This window comes from Papilio polytes, unplaced genomic scaffold (assembly GCF_000836215.1).
Source record: "Papilio polytes unplaced genomic scaffold, Ppol_1.0 DF822067.1, whole genome shotgun sequence".
Taxonomy (NCBI): Eukaryota; Metazoa; Arthropoda; class Insecta; order Lepidoptera; family Papilionidae; genus Papilio; species Papilio polytes.
This window is the reverse complement of record NW_013527137.1, coordinates 3740479-3751361: the sequence shown is the minus strand read 5'-3', so window position 1 is coordinate 3751361 and position 10883 is coordinate 3740479. Positions and strand designations below refer to the sequence as shown.

The following is a 10883-nucleotide window of genomic DNA, read 5'->3' as shown; positions in this document are numbered from 1 at the left end:
GATTCAGATATGACGGCTGATAGAGATGTATGGAAGAGCAGCACATACTGTGCCGACCCTCCATAAGGGATAAGGGCAAGTGGATGATGTTGCTAAAGAAAAAGCTATCACGTATGTAAAAGTAAAAACGTATAAATACTTGCTGTTATTTTAAAAATAGCACTTCTCCACATAAAGTACAGTCGTGTCTTCTTCCACACTCTTCGTACCCGCAATTTTCTTAAAACGGGCACCTACTGCGTTATAAATTTTATGCTACATTTCTAATAACTATTGAATTATGTAAAATGTATGTATAATGTCTACATTACACGGTTAGGAAACACAAATAAAGACATTTTCGAAATGACCCAAATTTTTTTCATAAAAATATTTGCGTTACACTTAGGCGTAAGTGGCGCATTATTCCATATGAAGCTGGCGGTTATGTCAACCATCCAATTTCACCGGCGTGAGCATTGCAAAAGCAGTAGAACAGAATTACAAATGACCTATTTAATCCCGCCTCAACCGCCGCTGTCGCCCGTCGCGGACAAGCCACAAATATCGTGTTTGACTTCATGCTAATTTCTCCTAGCAAACTCCGTCTACCTACTTATTTAAAAAAAAATCCTCCTTACCTTTCCTCGAACGTTTTCCCTCATTTTGTACGTACCGAGGAGTTTCTCGGAACTTAGTTATATTAATAAAAGTATTTGTCTTGTATAAAAGGACTTACATTTAAAGTTATATGTGTTAACCATGTACTATTTATCAGAGTAAATTTATTTTGACAACAAATAATGCGTCTAAAATTCTAATATAAGGTTACGTATAAACGAATCAAAGGTATATGTAGCGTGTAGCGTGTCTTACATCTTTCACCCTTATAATTTAAGCCTGACATTAACGTGGGTTTAAGAGATAAGGAAGCTTTACCCCTCGGGCTGATATTTAAAGTACGGTAGCTAGTTACAAACTATTCGTGACGTAAATTCTTACGACAAAGAACATGATAACAGTTTATTTTAGCGATTTATAAATTAGCGAAAATCCTATAGTCATTAAATAAAAATAATAATAATAGTTAAGCATTTATTAAGCAAGCGCGTACCATCTTTCGACTCCGTCCTTACTTTATTTAGGTGGAATCGTGGTCAAGCGCTAGCACAAAAAACACAACTTTAGTATATAGTTAATATAGCATTTTGAATTCAAATATAAATAGGTTTTACTTACAAATTCTTACAATATAAGAATCAGAAGATATGTGTGGTTTAAAAATAAAAGAAATCACCAGTTTTGTTGGAAGTAACTGTTTATATCAGAATCCAATCAAACATATTATATGAATTATATGAAAATATTTTAGCGCACTATGGTGAATAACACAGAAATCTTATTAAGTTTCTTAATATCTAGTAGATTTAAAGGGTAGACAGAGGTTATGGTATTCCATTTAGCACGATTGCATTCGCGTATCGTGATAGATGTGAGGCAATACGCTGTGCGCAATGGACCAACAAATTATCGTCGTCCAGGGAACACGTAATATCGGTCCGAACCTCCGCGTCCGACGTGATCTCGTACTGATATAAATCTTTTTTACTTAATTCAATCATAATATTTTCTGATATTCATGGTTTTTAATTTTTGTTATTCGCACAAAATTATTTGATGACAGTTATCTTTCAATAAATATTCATTTCAATATCATTCATTTTTCTTAATATTCAGTAAGATTATTGTATAATACGGTGTTTTAGTACTACTACTACTACTAGTACTCTGCCTATCTTCCAGGAATCGTGTTCGTAATGTTAGATATTTCGACACAAATGACTTCCTTTAAAATATAGACGGACGGCCCGATTAACAATACTTGTAAATTAGTTTAAAACACACAAATAGAAGTCCAATGCGACAACGCAAATATAACGTTCCGTTGTGACGACTAGTAAAACACTGAGCTTGTTGGCAACTGAGCGCCGAGACTGTAACTGAGCGCCCGAGCCACTCCTTGCCATATATTTTATGAAACTACTCCCCACTATTCCTTCAGTTTCCTAATATTTTCCTAACAATACTGTTGTTTTAAATAAAGATAAATGTATTGATAAATAGCACAGATTAACAAAAAAAATATTTAAGAATACAGAATACATCAAAAATAGTTTAAAAGCTAACAGTAAGATGTTTGAATCATATCAAATAAAAACCATCATGAATCGCAAATTAGTAAAAACGACTCAAAAATGTACGAATATGAAATTCAGAAAACTTACTGAACCGGAAGCATACGGAGTTCAAAGAACATTCCTAACTGGATTTACTAACGAATCTTTGCCAACGTTCTCCCTTGCCGCCGCCCCGCCACCGCCACACCGCTTCGGGACTCGTAAAAAATCATTCATATATCTAACATGATTTTTACATTTATGATTTCAGTGATATACATTAATTTAATAAAATAGAAAATAATAATGAGGACGTATGAATGTTATTTGTCTCCTTTTAATAATTAAAAATGAACTCTTCTTTACGTTTTAAGAGAAACTCAAAATTACGCGGTATTTGATTATCCATCACTATCCCCTGAGTACATTTTTTTACTATTTTATTTAAAAAAAATAACAGTAGTATTGGCAACTTAACTTTTTAGAAAACAAAAAAAACAAGTAGAGAATAATACTCAAAAGAATATGAGAGCTGTTATTAAAATTTTCATATTTAATTACTTAATTAAAATTACGTCCTACGCATTGAAATACTTAACAGGTACCTTTGCGAGAATTTTAAATTAAATTAGAGTCCGTTAATCAATTATGAAAAGTGTAATCTTATTAGACTACGTTATTCACTAAAGCTGGCAGTATTTTTAAGAAAGTTTATTTAAATTTAGAAATTCATGAATTGTATAGAACGAAAGTTTTATCATGAAAATAAATAATAAGCTCGCCCTTTCCAAGAATACCAAAACAATTTTATAATAGTCGAATAGTTAGTACAGATAACTATGATTTGTTAATTAACAAAGTTTAGGCAGTAAATAAAGTTTCCTTTATACAATACTTTAAACAAACTACCCTTCGCTCTTATTTAAACTTAAACTTTTCGCTATCTCGGCAAACGTTGAAATAACAGTGAATTTATTTTGAAATTATATAATTTATAAGATTTATATATTAGATCGCTTTTAAAACTTTTAAAATAAACACAAAATTTAATATTGCACTAAAAAGGTATGGAGACTCAATGGTATGACAAGTTTAATTTGGGTAATTTTAGAATTTCCAGTTCTGTAGTCTGTTCTGTTCTTTAATATCCTAAACTAAATAGTAGTTTTATAGGGCCTTAGATTAAGTGACAGAAAGCTAAAGCTTTCTTTTTAGACGTATAGAGTATTTTCCGTTATAAATTGTTACTCCTTCGTGAAGCCTATATAGTTCAATTCTATTAATATTAATGAAGCTTGCGATGTTCTATTAAAAACATAAAAGTACTGTGGAATAGTAATATATTCTGTAGGTCTCGCATAATAATTAATGAAAATTCAAACGAAACTCGCTATCTATTTCACTAGGGGATCAGACCGTCTATTCACATTAACAATGTAAAGTAGGGAGCCTGTAAATCATATTTAATGCTGACATTTCACACTTATAGAAAATTTATCGACACTAATATGTAATGAATATTCTAGCATCGAAATTTCCCTATAAGATAACCCCACTTTTTGGTTAAAAAATCGCTACTAAAAATATCTTGTGACGTCTGATTTTCAATTAAGTACTTAACTAGAAATTCTATAAGTGTTCAAATGACCAAATCCTTTCAAAATTGTCTTCGCCTTTTGCTACAAAAATATAAGACGAGTATAACCATAGCAGTATTTCAAGTCAAAATCATAACTTTTCTCATATAATCTTAGTCTTAATTTTTAAAACTAATTCAGGAAGGATACAGAAAAGCGATGTTAATAATCAGGACATTTTTTCATTCATGAAAAAAAACTATAGCCAGTGTTTGCACGGAGGCAGTAATTAAGCGCGTCCCACTGTTCTGTGTCGTTGCTCGCTATGATTATTGTTTCCGCCAGAGATCCAAAACGGGCGTGAAAAATGTAAATTAAAAAAGCATGGTTCATTATTTTTTGAGAACACAAAAGGCAGTATAACGTTGCTTTTATATTTTTGCTACATTGTAGGACAGTTCGTTTTTTGGTAGACGTGAAAATTAAGTTTGTGACCCACTGCGTATATCAAAGTATTTATTTGCACTGACACCATAATTGACATTCTTTTACATTTTAACTATCTGATATCTAGAGAGAAATTACCTGATGTCAGAAACGTAACAAGAAATTTACAATTTAAATCCTTTTAAATTGGTCTGCAATAAATTTAGATGTGGCATTCAATAGAATGAACAGCCAAACATTCTAGTGCTTTACTGATATGCAGCTGCAGCTTTTCACTATTCGAAGGCATGAAGTGCCAAACAATTCGGTTAATTCTGCCGGCCATCAAAGTCAGACATCGCATGAAGGAAACTCAATTAAAACTGTTTCATTGCTATTATTGGTTTTAAAACTCAGTCGGCTATTGTGTGCCGGCGTCGCGTCGCGCGGGTCAGTGCAGTAACAATTCGTTAAGCCGAATCAATAGCTTCGTGTGCGTTGACGATAACTGCAACCTTTTACAGAACTCTATTATGAACGTCGGACCTATTTTCTTTTCAATTGGAAGTTCTTTTATAAGCGATGGTAAACGGCGTTCATCTGGAATTTTAAAATACAAAACCCGGGCCAGTACGAACTTTTTGGCAAATTGTTGTAATCTCGTTAGGCCAATTATTTCATTAGCATGTGGCATTATTAGCATACTTAACTTACAAATTAATTTCAGTTTAAACTGGATTACTAAAAAGAAATTATGCGGTGTCATTTACTTAAAACTATTTGCATTCATTGAAATAAAAAATGATGTTTTTTCTGTAAACGATTATTTTCGATATACACACATTAACGGGATTCTTTAATAACTCTAAGGATAGCAGTAAATGTTTGTTTTATGTATCTTATGTAATAGAATTATATCACTTTGTGTAACTTTAGTTATATTCCTACAAGCGCTTTATCCAACAAAACAAACAGCTCAGACTAAACATCTTAATGATTAATAGTAATCCTTTGTCACTAAACCCCACTGAATTTGGATGTTTGAATAACATTATCTGACACTTGAAACTCGAACGAGTATACTTGTAAACCTATCGTAGTTGGAAATAGATTAAACATTATTATTTTATGTTTGTATTATTATTGCTGGTGACTTATTAAATGATACTAGGATTTTGGGTATTAAATTAGAATCGTAGAGTAAATCGACTGTACTGGACCCGTTAATTATTAATAAGCAAAGCCCTTTTCCGATAACTTAGGCTATGTTTTGTTAAACAGACTGGTTTACTTACAAAATCCTTTAGATCTGAATTAGACCTTCTTTGAATTGTTTGCCTCAAATATAACCTAAATAACTACTACGGCTTAGGATCTAAGACAAATAACCTAAATACTAGGTTTTTTTTTAAATAAAGACAGCCTTAATTTTTAACAATATGAATATTACTACACTACAGTAAAATACGAGTGTTACCAAAATATTGTTTCTTTAAATAATTCAATAAAATGGTAATGATTTTTGCAAGCTAACGAAATATTTGTGTCGAAATAATTCAATTATATTTTGAACCGCTTATTTAATATTCAGAGCTCTTTCAATATTTATTCACAGAGATGGAGCGAGTAACTATGCATAGTAATATATTAAAATATAAAATTATGTTTATTTAAAGTAAAACTGCTTTTATCTTATTTTTTATCGATTTAATTAATTTCTAATTTGTTTTATTTATATATAAATAATTCAACGTATTGGTAAATTGAAGTCTTTTACTTGAAAAAGCTCATTATTTCGCATGTTATCATTTAAGCAGTGATATAGGCCACATGGTAATGCTTGTGACAAAAATCATCCGTCAAAATTTTGATTATTCAGGAAAGGCGTTTAAAACATTTGGCAAGCTGAAAATCAGAACTTTGTGCTACCAATTTCGTTTCTATGCCTAATTTACCTTGCCTTACAAATAGCCAATGATGCCACAGAAAATAAAATTAAAGGCCTTTATTTCAAACCAACTATCAGATCCAGTTGTTTCTTTCTTATTTCTAACTCTACACAACATACTTGTACAACAACATGTAATGCATCTTAGATCTGTACAAGGTTTACCTTGTGACTACTATAAACTGACATCAAGGGAATCTCCTTCATATCTACACTAATGTGAGGTCAAGGTGTAAATAAAATACAGTTCAGTTGTCATCATCATCTCCCATGCTTTACCCTACTCCCGTAGGGTCGGCGCACCGGGTTTTCGTCCTCCAAAGCACTCTATCATCCGTCATCTCAGTCATCACTCCCTTCTTGATCATGTCACCTTTCACACAATCCATCCCTGTCTAGGTCTACCTCTACCGGTGTACCCCTCCACATTCATAACTAATGTCCATCTTGTTACATGCAATTCATCTTCTCATAACATGCCCATACCACTCTAACCTTTTACTCCTCATTTTCTCAACCACTGGGACTACTCTCAAACTTCCTCTAATATACTCATTTCATGTCTTATGCATTCATGTTAAATACAAAATACAGTTCAGTTGTGTTAAATATAATTTATTTTTTACTACATTTATAAACAAAAATCTGATTAATTACTCTATGCTTAAAGTTATAATTTTTTTGTACAATTCATACTATCTTCTCCGATGAACCTTCAGACAATAGTTCTTGCTCTGCTGCTGCTTTAGAAGCTTGTATCCGCGGCCTCACATACCTAAAGTATTTGTACACATGATCTCCAAGGATTACAGATCCATACAATGTGAGCCCAACACAAACTAGAACTGCACCTCGATGCAATTTGTCGTATAATAAATTTTTAGCGTATTTCTTCATTTTTCTGAAAATATGACATTTTTAAAACTAATAGAAACACCCATAATATGTAATTAAATAATACAAAACTACAGTGGATCCATCATTTTACTGTAAACGTAAAAGTTCAAGATTTTCGTTGTAGATCCAACTTATATTGCGAGAACATTTTCAAAACTTTTTAGAATTTACATACACTTCAGTAACTTAAATTTAATAATGTACTTACTCTTTTATTATATAAAATGATTTTAAATAGCTAAATATGGAAAACCACTGATATTCTGTTATGGTGACACTGACATTGACAATGATATGTGACAAAAAACGGAAACGTTCAGAAACTACAAGACGTGTTTTAATTTAGAATAAAATATTGGAACTATAATATTAGCGTTATTAAATTCGTTTATTTACTGAACAGTATTTAAATTGTTCTTTACAAAACTTTTGATGATCAAAATGTTATGCCAATATTTTAAAATTTACGATAAATTGCAATAAATGTCATAATTTGTATTTGTAAATTTGTAAACCTTTGTCTTTGGTTATAACCTCATCATATGTTTGTGTAACAAGTTTTAAAAAAATAATATTTCCAATTTAATAAAGTATGAACTGTTTCAAGTTCATTAGTAGGAATGCATATATTATTAGGCTTTTATCTAATAGGACATTTTGTTCGAAAGTGCCTGTAGTGCCAGTTACAACATTGGAAAGACAAAATAACAGTCAATTTAAAGTTGATACAAACACCATAGCACTTCTGGAAAGACTTTCATTAGTTAAATGTGATACAGTAGAAGGTGTAGAAGTATTAGAAGACTCCATAGCATTTGCCGATAAAATTCTTCATATAAACACTGACAACATTGAACCACTGTATTCAGTGCTCGAAAATGAGTAAGTATTCTAAACTATATTCGTTTGTAAGCTTAAAATAAAATGTATTACTTTTTGTGCAGATATTTTTACTATAAAATGTTTTGTTTTAGGAATTTAAGTCTTCGTTCAGATGTGATAACACAAGGAAATTGTCAAAAGGATATACTTAAGAATGCCAGTATAACAGAAGATGATTATTTTGTAGCACCTCCAGGAAATATACCTTTACACGAAGTTAATCAGTATCAATCTATAAAGAAAAATGAGAACTGATGTCCTAAAAGTTATTCATTTAAATAATTTCTTCAACATAACTAAATCAAATGATAAAATTATTAAATATTCTTATAAAGAAGCTAGTAAAATACTGTTACATAATATAAGAATAAGATGGTTACAGTTTATACATGCAAAAACTAGTCAACATTTTCCAGTGTATTTATCTGAACCTAAAACTAAAATGCTGAATAAAAATCAGCCCTATGGTTATATTCATCAAATTGTGCCACAACTCGACAAAGTAATTGAGTATAATGTTGAAGAAATGGGTACAAAAACCACATCTGAGTTATGTTTTAACATGATTATTCCAACACAAGATGTAATGCAATATTTTATGCAATGGCAGAGGTATAGAAAATATTGGTGGAGCTCTGTTAGTACATTTCTATTTGTCCATAGTAAAGATCCATTAACAAACATTTATAAATCAGCAGAGATTTTCATTTACGATTGTCTTAAAATTTTTTTATATCTTGATCCACATTTATATGCCAAGCAGAATGAGATTAAAAACATATTTGCAATTTTTTTAAATCAATGAATAAAATATTTATTTTACACTGATAAATTAAATTGTGTTCTTGGTTTGAAATTATATTTGTATGCATTTTCTTTAGGTAACTACAACACCGAGTCTGTTTTCTTTGAGTGATATAAAACATAAAGACAATTCAGCCAATGTTGAAGTGTTGGCAAATTTCAATTGTGGTTCTAAAATTGTTGAAGCCATATCCATTAATACAAATAATGTTAGTATTATAAAATTTGTTGCATTTTATGTTAAATAAATTTATTATAAATGTATACTTTTTCATTTATTTTTAGGGTCCAGAATCTTCTTTAAGCTGTAAAATGGCACTTGAAGATGCATTGCTCACACTTTTACTAGATGGATTAAACAACAGTACCAAAGAGGAATATTTAAGACTTCATAATAAAATGGCTCCTTACAAAATTGCATTGGCATTGCAATATGATGGTAAGCAATATTTTTTTTAATAATTGTTGCCTTTGACTGTCTTCTATATTAATATGAACTGGAAAAATTTGATTCTTAGCATTGAATAGTGTCCCAAACCACTGCACAAATTTAAAAAATCCACTATTGGGGATCCACACTATCCCCAAATAATATCGCCTGTATATTTTTTTTGTCTATGATAAATTAATTTAATTCCCCAGATAAAGTTGCGAACTACTTATGCAATAAAATAAAAATGGATGACAATGATTAATCTTAGTAATCTAGCAAATAACTAAAATAGGTCATATCCATAAACCTAATTAATTTAACATGTGTTTGAATAATGATGTGACTTCAATATGAATTGCAGATGTTAAACATTTTGACACTCTCAAAGAACTTGCTTCACTTATGATGTACAAATTGGAGTCAAGAAATATATCAACAATTTGTCCTAATGTTGAACTGCCATTGGAATTACAGGTAAATTAATTTTCTTACAAAAGGTAATCAAGCAAATTGCTCTTATAAATATAGTCGCTTACTTCAGGGAATGACTTCCAGATGCATTATTGGTTTCTAAAACTGCCACTCCAATTAGAAGAAAAGATTTCCTTTATTTGTAATTTTGTCTTTGATTTATTTTTAGTAAAAGGATTAGAAATGAAAAGAAACAGAGTAACACTTATTGATTATGATTTGATAAAATTTTTATTTATAAACTAGGCTTTAATATATGGCATAGGAAGAATAATTATTTTTTTTATTTTGCAGCTTCGAGAAAATTTCCGTATTGGTGTAACATACACAGCTATAATTAGTGAAAACACACTTTCGAATGGTATATTCCATTTGTTGAATAGCAGTACCATGCTTAAGGTAATAAATATTCAAATGTAATAAGATTTGTATCAAATGTGAACTGAACTATAGATTAAAATATTGCTTTTTTTCAGGAACAAATACATTTGGCAGATTTTGAAAATTATGCCACATTGCTGTGTGGTAAATGAACTCGTAAAGTTGCATTAACATAACATATGTATAATAAAAAAATCGTATTACTGTCTGATAAAATAAACTTGTTGAACAAGAAACATTTTTTTTAATTACTTTATCCTTATCTATACTGCTCCGTTGACTTTAAAGTTCAGTATGTTAACTTTTAATCATTATCAATAGGAATGTAGCTGGGATATGTCTGAATAATGCATAACATCGCTTCCAGATTTAATTTATTTAAGAATACTTATTGTTAGAAGTTACATTAAAATCTTAATTATGAAAAAAAAAATTGATCTATATACCAAATACTAACAATTTACAAAAAATTACGAATTTCATTGCTTCATTAGTCACTGAAATCATTTAGTCAGATTTTTTATTTAAATAACGCGAAACAACATTGTCCAAAATAAATATGTATATAGCTGGTTTGTACGACTTATTTGTTGCTAATTGTCTCAAATAATGACTAAAACAGGCAGCATTGAATTGATTTTATAAAATTGCTTACTTTTTAAGCATTTTCAGTTTCATATCTGTCCATATAAAACTGAAATGCCATAAGAATAATATGGCATGTCCACAAAAATCTCGTGATCATGCCAAATGTATTATTGGACACTATGCTAATTTTGGTTTGTTTACCTACAAAACAAAGAATATATTGCATGTTTAATACATGATTCTTTTATGAAATAACAATATATATCTATCAGATATTTATAGCTAATAGAATTCATGTAAATAACCAAATTAATGCATGC

General features: G+C 30.2%; 2 protein-coding genes across 2 annotated transcripts; both read left to right on the top strand.

The window, feature by feature from the left end:
• The first annotated feature begins 7526 nt into the window (after positions 1 to 7526).
• LOC106107358 (glutamyl-tRNA(Gln) amidotransferase subunit C, mitochondrial) lies at positions 7527 to 8166 on the top strand. The gene is made up of 2 exons (XM_013288194.1): positions 7527 to 7886; positions 7979 to 8166. The coding sequence occupies exons 1-2, from the start codon at positions 7597 to 7599 to the stop codon at positions 8139 to 8141; spliced, it is 453 nt and encodes a 150-aa protein (XP_013143648.1). The 5' UTR covers positions 7527 to 7596; the 3' UTR covers positions 8142 to 8166.
• LOC106107356 (DNA polymerase subunit gamma-2, mitochondrial) lies at positions 8112 to 10815 on the top strand. The gene is made up of 6 exons (XM_013288192.1): positions 8112 to 8523; positions 8768 to 8899; positions 8976 to 9129; positions 9485 to 9597; positions 9889 to 9993; positions 10071 to 10815. The coding sequence occupies exons 1-6, from the start codon at positions 8131 to 8133 to the stop codon at positions 10125 to 10127; spliced, it is 954 nt and encodes a 317-aa protein (XP_013143646.1). The 5' UTR covers positions 8112 to 8130; the 3' UTR covers positions 10128 to 10815.
• The last annotated feature ends 68 nt before the right edge of the window (positions 10816 to 10883 follow it).

Coding starts and splice junctions, on each gene's coding strand:
- LOC106107356 (XM_013288192.1), top strand. CDS start 8,131: ATGAGAACTGATGTCCTAAAAGTTATTCATTTAAATAATTTCTTCAAC. Junction 8,524..8,767: donor GAAAATATTGGTGGAGCTCT/GTTAGTACATTT, acceptor CATTTTCTTTAG/GTAACTACAACACCGAGTCT. Junction 9,130..9,484: donor ATTGGCATTGCAATATGATG/GTAAGCAATATT, acceptor TATGAATTGCAG/ATGTTAAACATTTTGACACT.
- LOC106107358 (XM_013288194.1), top strand. CDS start 7,597: ATGAACTGTTTCAAGTTCATTAGTAGGAATGCATATATTATTAGGCTT. Junction 7,887..7,978: donor TATTCAGTGCTCGAAAATGA/GTAAGTATTCTA, acceptor GTTTTGTTTTAG/GAATTTAAGTCTTCGTTCAG.